General features: G+C 34.4%; 1 protein-coding gene across 2 annotated transcripts; it reads right to left on the reverse strand.

Moving 5' to 3' along the window:
* Nucleotides 1-12014: 12014 nt before the first annotated feature.
* LOC108451825 (methylesterase 17) lies at nucleotides 12015-14883 on the reverse strand. Of its 2 annotated transcripts, XM_053029172.1 has the most exons (5): nucleotides 14772-14883; nucleotides 14246-14584; nucleotides 14000-14140; nucleotides 12583-12717; nucleotides 12015-12444 (listed from the first exon to the last, which is right to left on the reverse strand). In XM_053029172.1, the coding sequence occupies exons 2-5, from the start codon at nucleotides 14510-14512 to the stop codon at nucleotides 12160-12162; spliced, it is 828 nt and encodes a 275-aa protein (XP_052885132.1). In that variant the 5' UTR covers nucleotides 14513-14584; nucleotides 14772-14883; the 3' UTR covers nucleotides 12015-12159. The 2 variants fall into 2 exon arrangements, with proteins under 2 accessions (XP_052885132.1, XP_017605005.1); XM_017749516.2 differs by lacking the exon at nucleotides 14772-14883 and having other exon boundaries at nucleotides 14246-14683.
* Nucleotides 14884-17387: the final 2504 nt, after the last annotated feature.

Below are 17387 nucleotides of genomic sequence, written 5' to 3' on the forward strand. Positions count from 1 at the left end.
CCACATAAGCTTGATTCAACATCTTTAACAAGGCGTTCCGGTAGGGTTCTGAATTTAATAGTAGAGACAATACCAAAACTCGTACTGGCTGCTTGCTCAATTGTTCCACCATGTTATACTCACTATGTTTGATAAACTTTAAGAATTCCCGTACTTCTTCCTCATCCACTGGCTCTTTAGTTTTTTGTTACTCGGGCGGAGTTTCGTGCTTAGTTCAGCCTCATACATTGGTGCTTTTCCTTTTTGTTTCAAATCACTATTCTTTTTCACTGGTTCGACTTCTTTCGAATAACATTTCCTACTGCGAGTGAAATGACCTACTTCTCCAACGTTTCCAGTTACAGCTTTGGATTTTTCGTCTTTAGGTGTGACGATATTGACGTCGTATTTCCATGGTACTACTTTATTATCCTTGTAAGGGAAATGAGATGGTACTTCAATTATCATTTTTGGTTTCACCGGTTCCTTCCTTGCATCGTAATAAATTACGAATGGTCGATCGACGTTATACGGAAAACCTGACGATTGATTGTCAGAGGCACATATTTCTCTCTCATTGGCCTCACCTTCATTAATGATCTCAATCTCCTTATTATCTATCCGGTCTTGTAGTAACCTTTTAAATTCCTCACATGATTGAATGTCGTGCCCTACAATTCTATAAAAATCACAAAAACCGACATTCTTTTACGAGATTATCGTCGATGCGTGAGCAATCCATTCTTAACCAAGGCCTCCAGATTTTCTCGCAGAGGCGTCCTTATTCTGAAACACATCTTCGACTTGCCATTCATCTTCTTTCCCCACGTGCTCACATTTCCTCCAGTATGGTTAGGGAACAGGTTCCTAGTTGCATTACTGGCACTATCGAATCATAGGATACCCGCATCAATTAGTCCTTGAACTCTCCTCTTAAAGGCTAGGCAATTTTCCGTGGAATATCCTTGGTTTCCCGCATGGTATGCACAACTAGCATTTGGGTCGTACCATTTCGGGTACGGGGGCCTCAAGGGTGCCATATAATGCGGGGATATCAATTGCTTCTCTAAAAGTTTTGGGTATAGTTCCCCATATTACACAGGAATAGGGGTAAATTGTGGTCTCTCGGAATTGGGTTTTGCTGGCCTCTGCTCGATTTTGGGTTGACCTTGGGCGGGTATTATATTTTGTGGAAATGTGGCGGTTGGTCTCGGGCTACTTGTGGCGTAAACAAGGTAAGAAGAGTAAGGAGGCGGTGTTTGGTAGTAAGGGGTTTGAGGAGGATAATAGAAATTCAGATGTGGATAATTTCGAGGTCGGGATTGGTTTGGATACAGATTAGGGGTATAACGGCTTCCCATTCCCACCATGTAAGCTTCTGGTTCTTTCTTCTTCATGGGCGCTACCCTTCTTGAACTTTCTTGACCTTCCATTCTATCGCTCTTGACGGCGTTCTCTATAAGCTCCCCGGATATTACAATATCCACGAAGTCCTTCGTGGCGCTTCCCACTAGTTTGTCATAAAACGGCGTCTTTAAGGTGTTGATAAAAAGGACGGTTATCTTCATTTTCGTCAGTGGGGGTTCCACTTGGGCTGAGACGTCCCTCCATCTTTGCGCATACTGTCTAAAAGTTTCTGATGGCTTTTTCTCCATCATTTGTAAAGTCATCCGATCAGGCACCATATCTGATACATGTTTGTACTGCTCACAGAATGCCGACGCCAAGTCTTTCCAAGATCGGATCCTTTCCCTACTGAGTTGGTTGTACCACCGAAGAGCCGATCCTACTAGACTATCTTGAAAACAATGTACAAGTAGGTTATCTTCGTTCACGTAACCGGTCATTTTTCGGCAAAACATGATAAGATGTGCTTTTAGACATCTTGTCCCATCGTACTTTTTGAAATCAGACACCTTGAACTTCGGAAGCAGGATTAGGTCAGGTACCAAACTGAGTTCTTTAGCACCTAGTGCAGAGAAGACTTCAGTACCTTCTATTACCTTAAGTCTTTCCTCCAAGCTCCTATACCTCTCTTGAGCCTCGTGATCATCTATTTTCAACTTGGCTATTTCGGTCGAATCATCTAAATCTGGAACTACAGGATTGGCAGGGGTTACTTCGGAATTTGACATAAATGTTCATTGCCCTAAATGAGCAAATGGCATAGGTCGTTGTTCCAAGCCTGTGGATTCCCCTTGAGTATACCCTCTTTGTGCTATGTGGGCATGCGGTGGAGTGAATCCTGGGGGATAGAGTGGATCCTGGTCATGATTAAGTCTTGATTGAGGTTCCATACTGTCGAGGTTCTGCATGGGTCCCTTTCCTTTGACCAAAACCAACATCATCTCCATCATTCTAGCCATTTGATCCTTCTGGTCAAGTGATTCCTCTTGAGATCTTACAATCAAATCCCTCGTTTCTTGCTATGACTTAGCTAGTTGTTCTTGTAATTCCCTCTGGGTTCTTTCCATCCTTTCGATTCTTTCATTGAACTCAGCCTTCATTGCTCTAGCTTGTCGACGCATTTTATACGAATGGCGTGGTTCCAGATTTGAAGTGTTGCAACTGCGAATTATATGATTCTAACCTTAGTGAATGATTATGGGATATGTATATGCAATGAATGAATCAATAAATGTTGAATGAATGTCAGTCATAAAAGAAATGCGAGAAATTGGTGTTGATCTCGAGATAGTCCCTATTAGGCATTTCATTTATCAAAAGAGTTCGTTACAAAACATTTTGCCATTTTTGATTCGGCCATTACACAAACTTCCTAGCTATATCGCTATATTTCTTTACTCGCTCTAAGAACTCCAATATGCTCGATTGTTGGCTCAGCGAGAATTGACAACTGAGATCCTCTGCTTCATCTGATAGTTGTACCATGTGCACAGCCGCTTGACGGATTTTGTTGATCAAAAAGCCAAGTTGCATTTCTCTTTCTTGGATGTCTGTTTTATAAGCGTGAGTGTCTCTATCATACTGATCATTCTTTTCTTCCAAGGCTTTTAAGAGAGTATCCAATTGTTGCTGACGAGCTCGCAACGCATCTTCTAGATCCCGTACCCCTTCTCTTAAGCTTTGACGTTTAGATTGACTGGTTGTCCATTTGGTAGACATAGCTTCGTGTTCAGCACTTTTCTTTCTTAATTCTATCATAAACCGCGTAGCCTTTTCCTCCTCATTCTCTGCCCTCTTTTTCCAAAATTCCATCCCGCCTTTAGTATTGTTTAATTCTTCTCTCCACTCTGTTGACGACTTACCCAACCCACTGTTCTTGATAGTGACTCTTAACTTTTTATTTTTTAGATGAAGGTCTCTTAAGTCATTTCTTACGACTTCAACTTCTTTTTGTACTTTCTCGATTTTAAACCTTTCGATCTGGACGTCGATCTTCAACTGGTAATTTTCTTCTTGAAGAAAACTAATGTCCCGCAACATTTTGACATTTTCGCGCTCAAATTCCTGTCTTGCTATTTTTAGCTCGGATGGCACTTTTGCCGAGAAATGATTCTGGACGGCGTAATTTGTTGACGAGATTTGCTGGCTGTTCACCCGTTGCTTTCTCCATATGTCGTAATCTTGGGTGAGGGTATCAACATATAGAGCTAATTCTATGTGATGAATTCTCTTCCAAGACTTTGCAGTATCTCGGACTCTTTTTATATATCCTTCCCCCGCAAAAGCAAACTCTGATTGTGCTAATCCTCCGGTGGTGGGTATGAATTGTCGTGAAGAAAATTGCCTCTGGACCATTAACGGAGCATATCCAACTCATCCCCATAACCCGAGTAGTGGCACCCAATCTTGATCTCCAACCTTGTAAAGCAAAACTGACGGGCGTATCCACGGTGCTCTCCAAGTTACGTCCTCGGCGCGAAAATTCTGAAAAACTGAGACCCAGTGTTGTTCGGTGACCTCCCTTGGCCATTCTTTCTTGAGATAAGCTTCTAACGGGGAGAATATTTTAGAAAACATATGGAACAGTGTGCGCTCTACTTTTCAGAAATGGCTCAGAATCCAAACATTGAGTAATCACAGCATCGATAAAACGACCTTCCCTTTCTTCCTACAACTACTTAGTGATCTGAAGGTTTTGGCGGGATAGTTGGGACGGGGTTGATTCCTTGTTTTAATCTTTCGAAGAAATCTACCACCGCAACTGCTATGTGTCCAAGGACTTTCGGGAAGATGATCAAACCGTAAATGGCCAGAGCGAACAGATTTACCCTTTTCAACATGTTGGGAAGACCATGGAATGCAAATGGTTTCATTCTTCTTCTTTATTTTTTTTTCGGCCTACGCGTCAGTCATGTCTGTCAATCTCACTAACTTTTTCTTGAAGGTCATTGGCTTAGGTTCTTTCACATATATCTTATAAGGTTGTATGTTTTTGACACGAAGCAAAGCAGCGTACTCTTCTATAGTCGGGGTCATGTCTTCCTGATTGAAAGTAAAACATTGGTAGGCTGGATCCCAAAATCTGACCATGGCTTTGATCAATCGCTCGTCTACGTTGACAGTAATCAAGTTGGCTATGTCCCCATATCTTTCAGTGAAGATACCCCTAGTGTCCAAGTCCCACTGATTCCAAACCCGAACCAAATCTTCAAGGTTATACTGGCGAACATTCACAGTTACGTGCTCGGGCAAATTGGCAATACATCCCTCCACTAGACTATCCCCTCTTTCTTTCTGAGTCTTTAGAGACCAATCTCGAACCGCGGCATTCCTCTCAGTTGTTTGTATAATTGACTCTTCCATTAGAAACCCGTTTTTTGGCAACCGATCTCTAGTCAACACCTTCCTAATATGATGCCTATAATGCATGATGTAAAATAAGAATAAAAACAAACAAACTTGGTTAGCACAACACATATGAACAGAGAAAAACTGTGGACAATCTAATAAATTAAGCTACTTGGTTCAATAGACTCGATTCCCTTGCATAGAAAGCGTAAATGTAAAAGAAACAGAAGGTAAGATGTGTTTTTCCCGTGAACTTATTTCAGTGACTAGTAAACGGACGGAGGTTTGGCACGGCTCTAGTTGGATGGCTCGTATGGTTCACTATATGCGGTTTTGGTTCTAGATAGGTACTCGAATCGTCTGTACTGTCATCTACTAATATTAGTACAGAGCCTCGGTCATGGCCCATCATAGGCTTACGAGATCAATTCGAGGGATTACATTTTCTTATGCCTATGCGGAGGGACAAGTTAACTCACAAAAGCATAAGTCATATGTAACCCGAAAGTATTCACTAGCCTGTACGGAGGGACGAGTTAACTCACAAAGACGTCGCGTTTACTTTCACTTAAACGGACGAGGCCCGGGTAGAGAGCTCATGTTATGCAAAATGCAAGTGCACGGTGTGTGGGAGAAACTCACAAACCTTTACGTTCTATTTAAAAAAAACTAGACCAAAACTAAAACCATAAAAATTTAAAGCTGAATAACAATCGGATAAAACAAGTTAGGAGAATATATCCAACACTTCAAAAACCCAATTTTGGGATCACGACTAAATATTAATTCGAACAAGGAATTTTGAAAATTTTGACAACACGCGTTTAAGTGACTCGACTCTCAAAACCGACATCCCAGAGAGTCGCCAAATGTATGCGACGTAAAATTTCTTCTTTGGTCGCTAATTAAGGCGATTATTTGAAAATTTAAAAACCGACTTTCGATTTTATTAAAAAAGGAGTCGCCACCGATCCTTCTTCCTAGGTGTGATCGGACACCAAATAAATCATATTTTTTGAAAAGAAAATTTATTTGAGCAAAAATGAAGGCCAAATTTGGGTCTACGCGAAAATCCAGAGAAAAAATAGGGTTCGAGAGTCGATTACGCATACGAGGAAGGTATTAGCACCTCATGACGCCCAAAATTGGTATCTCATTAAACATGTGTTGTCTTAATTTTCAAAAATACGAGTTCAATGTAACATTGAATCGTGATTCGATCAAAACACAGGAAATTTCAAGTTTCGTTTTCTTTTGAGAAGGACATACCATTTTAACACGAGTCGATTGATATTCACCCAACATAGCGATGAAACCGGCGACTTAATGTTAAATCGGCATGTTGCCTTATTTATTGAAATTAAAAATTATGAGTAAAACATTAGTTAAAATAAGAATTCAGTAAATAATACACAACAACGATGCAATTAATAATGAAATACTAAAACCGAGAATATTAAAACAACAATATTAATATTTACAAAAGAATAGAAATGATGTACTACCAATATAATAAGGAAAATAATGTATTCATAATGACGATAGAAAATAACAATATACATAAAATATACATATACATATATATATATATATATATATATACATGGCATACATAATATGGTAAAAATCTATGTGATATAATATTGAAAATATAATCGATATGGTATTAAAAGATAGATACATAGAACATAATACTACAATACATACGCATAATATATAAGAATATATATAATAATGTATTGGAAATTTGTACACGACATATATAAAAATAAGGTGTTTAAAATACATACATAATATAGTATTTAAGATGTACACATAAGATAGTACAAAACATAACTTAATATGGTATTGAAATATATACATATAACATAGTATTTAGGCACATATATAAGATGATATAAAAATATACATGGAAGAGTAAGAAATATAACTAATACATTAAAAATATATACCTATACTAGAAATTATAATTGTATATATAAATAAACTATTCGTACACTACATAAATATATACATATATATAATAATGATGATGTTTAAGAATCTACTATAATAGTATAAAGTACATAACTAATAATACTAATACATGTACATAATAATATAATAAGAAAATGATATATTTATAAAAGTACATAAAATATCTATACATATATGTAAATAATAACAATAATATAAAAAAAGTAATAATAGTGAAAATAATAAATAAAATATGGTATTAAGAGTATACATATAAAATATAATATTAAAAGTATATACATAATAAAATATATAAATATAAAAATACATGTAAATAACATATATAAAAATATATTCATAATATAGTATTAAAACATGTACATAATATATACGTATTAGAAATAAAAAATTACTATTAATAATACTACATAAACATGTAAATATGTATCCAAGATATATACACATATAATAAAACATATACTAGTAATAATAATAATAATAATAATAATAATAATAATAATAACATAATAATAATAATAACATAAAGTAATGAAAATAAACAAAAGGTACTAAAATCGAATTAAGAACAAAGTTCTGGGGTGAATTTAAAAGAGGAATAAAGAGAAGAGGGTTTATTTGAATGCACTTGCAACCTGGAGGGACCAAGGGCGCAATATCCCCAACTATTAAAACACCACGCTTGGCCAAGGACTAAATTGAAAGGCGCAATAAAGTCCAGGGCCGAATTAAAGGTAAAAAATATCCGATTGTAAATGCACGAAAAAGCGGAAGGGCTAAATGCGCAAATAGCCCTTCCGTTTTAAAAAACACGCGGATCTAACTGGAGTGGGTCGGGTCGACCTGACCCGGGGCCAAAACGGCGCCGTTTTTGGTTAAAGGGGGGGACCAAAATGCACCGTTTTGGTCCCCTATAAAAGATAATTTTTTTTAAAAAAATCATTTGGGAGGGGAGAAGAGAAAAAAAAAGGAGAGAAAGGGAAATGGAGAGGGAATCCCGGCCGGGGCGGTCACTGAACCCTCACCGGCCAAATCCGTCGTTGGCGCCAACCCACCGTACATGGTGGCCGGAAAGGTAAAACTTTATTTTTTTATTTTTTTTCGAATATATGTGTATATATGCAAGAAATGAGGAAGAAAAGAAAAAACGGATTTAAGAAGATAATAAAGAAAAAATAAAAATAAAAAACAAAATCACCTTCCGATTTATGTTTTCGTTCTTTGTTTCTTTTTTGTATTTTCCTCTGCTTTTTATATTCGATATATGCTATTTGTTGTTTGAATCTATTGCTGATATTGTTATTCCCAAATGGTTAAATTTGCTTCTTCTTCTTTTTCGAATCCCCCGTTACAAATGTTTATTTCTCGGCTTTATAGCCGATTACAAAACTAGGAAAATATTATTTATTTTTGTCCTCTTCTGTTTGGTCTGCTTCTGTCTTTGCAGGGTATGGAGGTGTCAGGGAAGTGGAGGAGAAGCATGCGGTGGCAGACGGTATGGGAGTGACCAGGGATGGTGCTAGTGTTAGAGGAAAGTGGGGCGTGGTAGCCAAGGGCAGAGGGGCATGCGGCGGCTACCTTGGGGAGGAGAACCCTAGGGTTTCTCCAAACATGTTAAGTTTTCGGGCTGGGCTTAGGGTTTGTAAAATTGGGTAGTAAATTTTGGATTTTTGGGCCTGCTGGGTATGGGTAGGGGTTAGGTTGGTATTGGGTTGTATTTGGGTTTTAGAGGGTTTGGGTAATTAAGTTGTACTTGGGTTTTATTTGGGTTAATTTAGATGGGTATTAGGTTTATGAAATGGGTTGAGGTTTAAGTGTGGATAAAATTGGGCTGTGGGTATTTTGTAAAAGGGCCCAAAATTGGCCTACAACACCTATAAGAGGTTTTAGGCCTAACTATATGATCTATGTTAGCTTTCGGAGCTAACTATGAGGTATTGCTATCTTTATAGGAGATATCGATAATGACAAAGTATGATCCAAGAAATGCCATCCGGTGGTTTCTTAGTTTACAAGAAATGCCTTTGCTTATACCTACACTAGATGGACAATTATATTGGACACTCCTTTGATGGACATACCTTTGCTTATGAATGCATTTACTTAATTATTTGATGTAAATTACTAGATTATCTGATTAGAACCTTCATTTTGTGTGGATTCTAATGAGTAATAACATTGAGTACTAAAATTTAATCTTAATATGAAACCAAGAGTGGATCCTCTAACATTAACATATTTCTTCCAAGCATTTGTTTTTTATTATTATTATTTTTAGTTAATTTCTTGCGTTGATTTTTTTTTTTGTTTCTAGTGTTTTTTGTTTCTACTTTCATTTTCGACACCTATTCCAAAGTTAAGTGTTAAATATTTGTTCTAACATAATACTTCTAATCTTATAAGTTCTAATCAACTTCCATGTAGATCAACCTCGAACCCTCGAGATTTTATTACTTGAATTACAGACCTAGAAGGTACTTTTTCGAGTACTCACCCATAAATACGAATTTTCAATCCTTGAGCTCTCCGTATGTCTTAAAGGCATTCCTCTAAGAAGTCACATGTCATGTGGCACTGAATCAATCCACCATCATTGTCGGTATTGATCATCTTATGACCACATTGGTTTTATCTACTTTCTTATGCAATGGTAGAATGCTTTAACAATGTGCTACATTTTCCCTCACAAATAGTAGGGACCCTATTCTCTTTCTTTTTAAACTTGTTGTTGTTAGCCTTAAGTCCTTTACTTTTAGAAGAGCCATTGTTCTTTTCTTTGTTTTTTTAACTTTTGTTTTCTTAGAAGAGCCATTGTTCTTTTCTTTTTTTTTAACTTTTGTTTTGAGTTAAAGGTTGTATTTGAAGGATCTTTTAAAGATGCATTCTTTAAAGATGATGCATAGTAACATTCATTTATTTGCTAAAATTTTAATCTGATTTATGAGCTTTCTTTTCAATTTGAATGTACTTAACTACACCATTCAAGCATAGAGACTTTTCTATATTTTAAAGATAGTTTTAAAATATGAAGATAGTTTCTAACAAGTGAGTTGAGGTCAAAAACAAAGTTCTAAAGTTAGTCTATAAAATGTGGATTATAGTTTAATTTTTAGCTTGGAAGTTGGCAATTTAATTTGTATTGATATATGTATTAATGACATATAATTAAACATTTTAAAAATGGAAAATTAAAAAAATATATATTTTATAAATTCTTTAAAGAAAATAATTACTTCATAAAATTTTAATTTTTTTTCAAATTTGAAATTCTATAAAAATTTTACAAGTATCAAATTGACATTCATAATTTACATGATAATACATGAAATATAACAGTTTAATTATTAATATATTAATCATTAAAAAATTTAAAAATATGTAAAATCACTTTAGTTCCACCTGACAATAAAAGAAAAACCTCTTGCCTACTTTTCACAATGATCAATAATACACACAAACCTCAAATTTGACAATTCCTCTTTTGCATGAAAATTAAAAACACTCTCTTATACTTTCAATCATTAAATATATATTAATATAAATAATATTATAAAATAATAAAATAAAATATTACATTTTTAGAAATTTCGGAAAAAAATTTATTAAAAATTACATACTTAACAATTATAATTACATTAATAAATTTAATATCTTGGAATGTTTAAGCTTCATAACCCAAAAAATAAGGTAAAAAAAGAGAAAATATAAATTGTATGGTAAAGATCAAAAGTTGTATATTTCCTTGTGATTAATTTAAGAAAAAAGTTTATGTTTTTAAGAAAAGTTTAAAAATTATTTTTATAAATAATTAATATAATAATATTTTTTTATATTTTAAGTTTTTATACAATATATTCTATTTTTAATAATTATATTAATAATAATCACCTTTTTCTATAAAAAATCTCTTATATATATATATATATATTTTTTTTTTTTCACTCATACCAGTTCGGTTATAATATGATTTAAGTTTTGTTTATCAATGTTTTTTGAAACGTTTTTTTAGGTCAAAAGCAATTTTGAAGCTATAAGCAATACTTTTTGGTGAATAAGCTATAAGGAATATTAAACAAACAATTTTTTAGTAATTTTGGGATGTTTTTGAGAGATTTCAAGTAGCTTGGAATCTACGATTAAAAAGGGCGGTGATTGAGATAGATAGTACTGCAGTTATTCATTTGATTCAAGCAACTTCAGTAGAACAATATCACTTAGTTATGTTACGAGCTATTAAAGATCTATTTCAACTATCTTGGATGGTTCGGGTTACACATGTATTTAGAGAGGGTAACCAGGTAACTGATGATTTGGCATCAATGGCGTTTTCAAGGCCTCTAGGTAGGTATATCCATATGCAACTGTCGGATGAAATTCTTCAACTACTACACGATGATTGCTCCGAAATAACTTGACCTCGCCTAGCCTAATTATGGTTTTTATCTTTCTTCTTGTACCAAAAAGAAAAGTGTTTTTAAACACAAACAAAAAAGCTATAATTTCTATCTTTTGTGTTTGGAAAATATTTTATGTAATATTTATATTGAGTATATAATGATTTCCTTATTGAAATTTATTTCAAATATATAACATTACATATTTGAATTTTATATTTAATTTAAATTTTACGAACGATTAATATTAATTATTTAAAAATATTATAAATTTATATTTTTATACCAAAATATTAATAATAAGTTACAATAAATTAATTTTTTATATTTTTATAAAAATATCATAATATTGACAAATTTGAGTATCATAGGCATATTTTTACTTTACAACATTATATTTAAAATTGACATTTATATTCAAAAATCACTTTTTAAAGTAATACTAAATACTTCTTAAAAAAAATGTTGAAAAACACTTTTAAAAAGAGAAACTAAATTAACCCTTACTATATAATAACAGCTAGTAGAATTATCAACTATTATGGGTTTAATTCTAGGGTTTGGCTTATTTGACATGGATAAACTTCACAGCCTACGTCAAAAGTTCAAAGTTATAATGATTGTTTGTTTGTAATGTGTGCAGCAGTGATTTGTTCTTGTGATGTGTGAATTGTAAAAAGAAAAAAAGAAAAAAAACACTATTATGGATTTAATTAGTGAAAAATGTCTAAAAAAAATGAAATGGTGAAAAATGAAGAGAAAAATTCTTCAATACTTCAACTGGTCTTGTTTTATGTCCAGTTTTGGTTCTAAGGAGTAATCTCAATCTCAAGGCTAGCTGTGATCAAAACAAACTCGGTAATTGATAAGAAAAGGAAAAACATCTCAACACAAGCAAAATAATAAGTTGAATTTCATAAATTCAAAGGTAAATCATGAAATCATTATTTATGAGGAAATGTAGGTTCCATGATTGATTGATGGATTCACACTCTAAAAATAGCAACACAAGAATGAGGCATTGACTTTTATAGAAATGGGGGTGGGGGGGTACTAACTACTTATATCCAGCAGAAGTTGCTGCAACTTTAAGTAGTAGGCCGAAGAGTGAAAAAGGGGCAGAGAAAAAGGGGCTGTGGTCACTATCCAAAACATGCACTTGAGATGGCGGCCATCTCTTTATCATCGCCTCCTGTTGCTCTGGTTTTATAACATTATCATGCATCGTCTTAATGTATATCCGCCCCACTTTCTCCACCATTTCCCCACCTTCTTTGAATCGAGCACTCTGCAATGCTAGGATCGGTCCTGGCCTTAAAAGCATTGCTGCTAGAGTCGAATCCTGCACCAGCCACCATGCCCCATTTCCCATATGGGTGTTATTAAAAAAGAAAAGAGGGTGTGTGGGGTCGAGTGGCATGGCAAAAGCATAACATAGGAGAGACCAATGCAATAAAGGTAGTGTCAAACTCAATAATACCTCTTGAGGGCTCATTTGATAGATGATTTTACGTTGGAATTCCTTTTTCACAATGGCAGTGGTTGGAGGCTGCTCAGCTCCCAATCCAAATCCCAATTCGTACACATCACCAAATTGGGATAAATCAGGTACTCCCTGTTTCACAATTAATTATTGCTTACTTTTTCCAGGATAATCATCATAACTTTTAACTAACTGCAAACTCATCATAAAATTCATTAGGCAACAAATCCCAAATTGATTATATATTATATATGCTTCTATGATCCTGCTTTTCTCCCTCAACTCTCAATCATTGGAGGTAGATTAAAAAAATTAGTAGGCCAGGGGAGAGATAAAAGTAAAGTTGAATTGAACAATGGCATTGTGGGCTAAGGCCAACTACAAGGACATGAAAAGAATAAAAGTAGAATGCATGTAGTTAGTACTTTTGCTGCTTCATCAGAAAACAAATGCATGCTTTTCATGCAATAATTGAAGGAAGGGGGACTTATATCCATTGATATTGGCTGTCCGTCTCAAAGCATTGAAACAAACATTACAGAAGACTAATCCATGTCGAGCTGGAAACGACTATGACAAAACCCTGGTGAGGCAGCTACCACAGCTTATTAGTGAGAATCAGAAGTGAAGTTTCAAGTTTTGGGAAAACTGATGGGGGAATAGATTCTATTGGTTGTAATATTATGAAAGGAACCAAAAGTAGCGTTGGGTTGGCCTTGACCTTATTCTCAGAAGTAGGTAAGGGTGTTTTTTATTCCCATGCAAGAGCCTAAAGGAGGGAGTGGGATGGGAATAGGACGCATGTGGTGGCATTGGCAGAATTGAGGTATGTGTGTATTATTGATGCTTCTTTTGTCCTTAACTTCACCAGAGAACCACTCCCTTGAAATGGTACAGAAAAGTAGAAAGACGCAAACATGTTGTGTTTCCTCCTCCTCTCTCGACCCCTGTTTGTGCCAATTGGTTTGTGCGGTTCAGAATAGAGGACTCAAAAGGGAAAGAGATAATTTGGGATTATTTACCAACAACCAACCACCTATACAGGTATTTGTAGACTAGTATGTCATGTATTGCAAGCTGTGAACCTCGAACGGTTACTGAAAAAAGTAATGCACACTGGACAATGAGATGTAACGTCTGTAAAGTTTGGGATTCCTGTATGTGTAATATATATATATATATAAAAATTAACACATGGGATTAAGGAAATGGCTGACAGCCAAGCCTATATGAAAACAGTTGGCACTTGGAAACCATGAACCATCTCTTAGCGTTACCAACACAACCCCTAATAATTCAAAAACCAAAGGTGCATACCAGATAAAAACTCAAACCCAGAATTCAACACACAACAACAACATGAGAAAACTAAGAAGAAAAGAAAAAAGATGAGTTGGTTGGAGAAGTTCTTTACATCTTTGATATCTTGATCAGTCAAGAAGCCTGATTTTAGCATGGTGGCTGCTACATACACCGCCAGACGGATTTTGTTGGCGAATTTGTGAGTGGCTTGCGTCACACTTAACCCTCCAGCACTATGACCTACCAATATTACCTGTAAATTATATGATTAGATGAGCTCAGGTGAGTGTTTTTGGCGGCATATCATTTATTAATAGCATGGAAGAATTGAAGATATATCTGAAATAATAAGAAGAACCTGTTCAGAATGAGGCAAGGCAGACATGAAGTCCATGAGAGGCTTGTTATAATCATCAAAAGATACAATAGAATTAGCATCAGAGCGATCAGTCCCTGCGCCTTTGAGGTCTATGCATGAAACCTTGTAACCAGAATTCTCCATGAGGCACTTGATTTTGTACCAGCACCAGGCTCCTCCACCAATACCATGAACCAGCACAAAGTGTGGATTATTCATGGCTGCTGTTTCCTTTTCTGTCATACTCATCATCACCTCCTCTCCCATGCCTGCTATTTGTTTTGCTGGTCAAGGCAAAATCAGTTGCTTTGGAAACTCAGACACACACCCTTGCTGATTCTGCATTTATAGTTGGGGTAGTCAGAAAGGGTAATGATTTTTGCTCATCTAATCATCATTACAAAGTTTTAGACAAAGCTGTGTTCCTGTGTAGCCAGTTTCATTATAAACCATAAATAAAGTTCCAACATATAGGGTCTATCAAGCATCAACGGCTGAAAAGAAATGGAGAATTACAAAAGGTTACCTTTACAGAGGATTGTTATGCATTGCTTTTTTCATTCACATCACATAAAATAAAAAAAGATTTTATTTACTACGATTGTCGGGCTTTTGAAAATTTAATCCAATATCATTTGTTTGTTTATTACCAACATATTGCAGGCCAACGATATTTTCCTTATTCTAATCGTAATATTTATTCTATTCAGTCAATGTATGGCGGCAAAATGACACAAATACAGAAAAAGGAGACCACAAATATATAATTATAATCAAATTTTAAAGAATACCTCAATTTGGTTGGTGAAAAAGAAAATATAATATTTTCGACTTTGACTTTGTTTAACAAAAAGAAACGAAAACTAAAGATTTTGCGCATCCACTTGATTAGTTAATTTTTTTATGGATTATATCTAAAATTAAACATTTTACTTTTATCATTTTAAGTGTAAGAGTACGATATATCTTCAATAAATTTACATTTTCATTTAAGTCATTAAATTATTAGAAAATTTAATTTTAAGTTATCAAACTTATATTTTCATTTAAATTATAAAATGATTTTTAAACTATTAGAATATTTTCATTTAAGTTATCAAGCTATTAGAAAATTTTATTAAATTAAAAAAAAATTGACTAGCAAACTCTAAGTGTCGATTTGATAATTAGTACGTTAGATCAATATCTATTAACAATTATAATAACATACCCTAAGTCTAAATTAATCTAATAGTCTGTGATAGATATTAGAGAATAAAACTGTTTAAATTTTAGTTTGCAAATTTGTAATGACTAAAATTATTTTATAAAAACCTTAATTATAAGAAGAATGCGAGATTTTTATTAGTGTAGAAGGTGTGAACAGAAAAAATCATAAAATAATAATTTTTAACAAAATAAAGAATTTATTGACATTTAAGTGTAGTTTATTGAGAATGTTCATTACACAATGTTGGAATAAAAAGTAGGCAATAAATCCCTGAAATAAATGAGATTATTACAACATGTGTTGAGTTTCTATTCCACCAAGATGGGGTACTTTTCTCTTCCTTTCCTTTCATCATCAGAATCAGCAAAAGCAGGAAATGGCTTGGGGAGAAGCCTACCCTAGCCTTGGCCTATAGCTAGGCCAAGCCCCTCAAATATTAATCTGTGTAGTACATTGCAATGCAGTCAACAAAAAAATAAAAAGTACTACAGTTCCACAATGTCAACACCATTGAAGCTTGAAGTTAAAGATTGAGAAGAGTAAAAGAGACCCAATTTCCAAATACAAAAATGGTATGAATTAAAAAGTCAAATTATAGATTATTGCCAACTTTTACATGCGTTTTCCCCACACCAAAAACAACCATAAGATATCATGTCAGTGTTTAATTTTTTGCAAGTGGAGCAATACCAATAGAGCATATTTTGGTAAGCTGAGCTGTAGTTTTCATATCAAGACGTTGAGCAAATTACTCAAAATGGGCTTTGTTAAATGCATTTGTATTCTTATACATTATACATGTTTCCTCTTTTTTTTTTCCTAATGAAAGCTGCCCACCATATTGGGATTTTGTTGCTTATATTATATGACATCTTGATTTTTTCCTATCAAATTTTGGCACTCAAAATAAGATGAATATACATCCATCCATGTACTTCACCAAAACATTTTATTTGATTCAATTTTCCATATATGCTTATGGATACATATTAATTATTCATGTATTCATCTTGGGAAGATAACGTGGGAAGTGCAATATCCAACACTACTTTAGTGGACCATTGACAAAGATTTTTATAATGGAACGAAAACGTATGGTTTTGATTCACCGACTGAATCTGAAAAGCTGCTCTTATTTAACTAACAAATTTAATGGGTTGTTTAGTTTAATGCTGGAGCATTCCAAGTCAAAAACACCGATCATTAGTAGCTTAGCCCCTCGTTGAGGATTGGGACATAATTTGGTCAGCGCCATTCGCCTTGCAGCGTCCATCAACATATCACAATTAATAATTTAAGATATAGATAGCTTCCACTTGTACGTTTTGGATTGACACTTCCTTAATTCCCCCCTTAAAACCTGCTAAATAACTGTGGAAAAATACAAACAGATTAATCAATTCAAATATACAAAAAAAGAAGAAAATACTGAAAGCTAGCCAGCTGATGAGACTCTGAGATGGAAGACAAATATATATATAGACCAGTTGAAGAGGTGATAACAAAACAAGCATGTGCTATAGTTGTGGGAGTTAAATGTATATACATATCTTGGTTTAGGCGCATAGGTTCACATGAAAATGGCGGCCCTTTCTTTTGGGTACTGCAAAACATGGAGGTATATATATGTAGATAATAATAATAATATTTTGAGGTGTGTATGCAGTGCAGTGCAATGCAATAGTACTGTGTCTGATAAGCAAAGTGGTGAAGCCACCTTTGGTTGTCTCCATGAGTGCGTGATGGAGCAGCAGCTTTTGCATATAAATACATACATATATATTTTTCACTTTGTCTTTTAAGTAATTTCAAAACCCAAATTAAACCAAATCAAGCAGCAGCTCAGCTACTACAAACTCATTGTTTCTTATGGCTTAATGTAGATGGGAGATGGTAGTGATGTTGATTTCAATGAGATAAAAAATAGTGATG

The sequence above is a fragment of the Gossypium arboreum genome, chromosome 5 (genome assembly GCF_025698485.1).
Source record: "Gossypium arboreum isolate Shixiya-1 chromosome 5, ASM2569848v2, whole genome shotgun sequence".
Taxonomy (NCBI): domain Eukaryota; kingdom Viridiplantae; phylum Streptophyta; class Magnoliopsida; order Malvales; family Malvaceae; genus Gossypium; species Gossypium arboreum.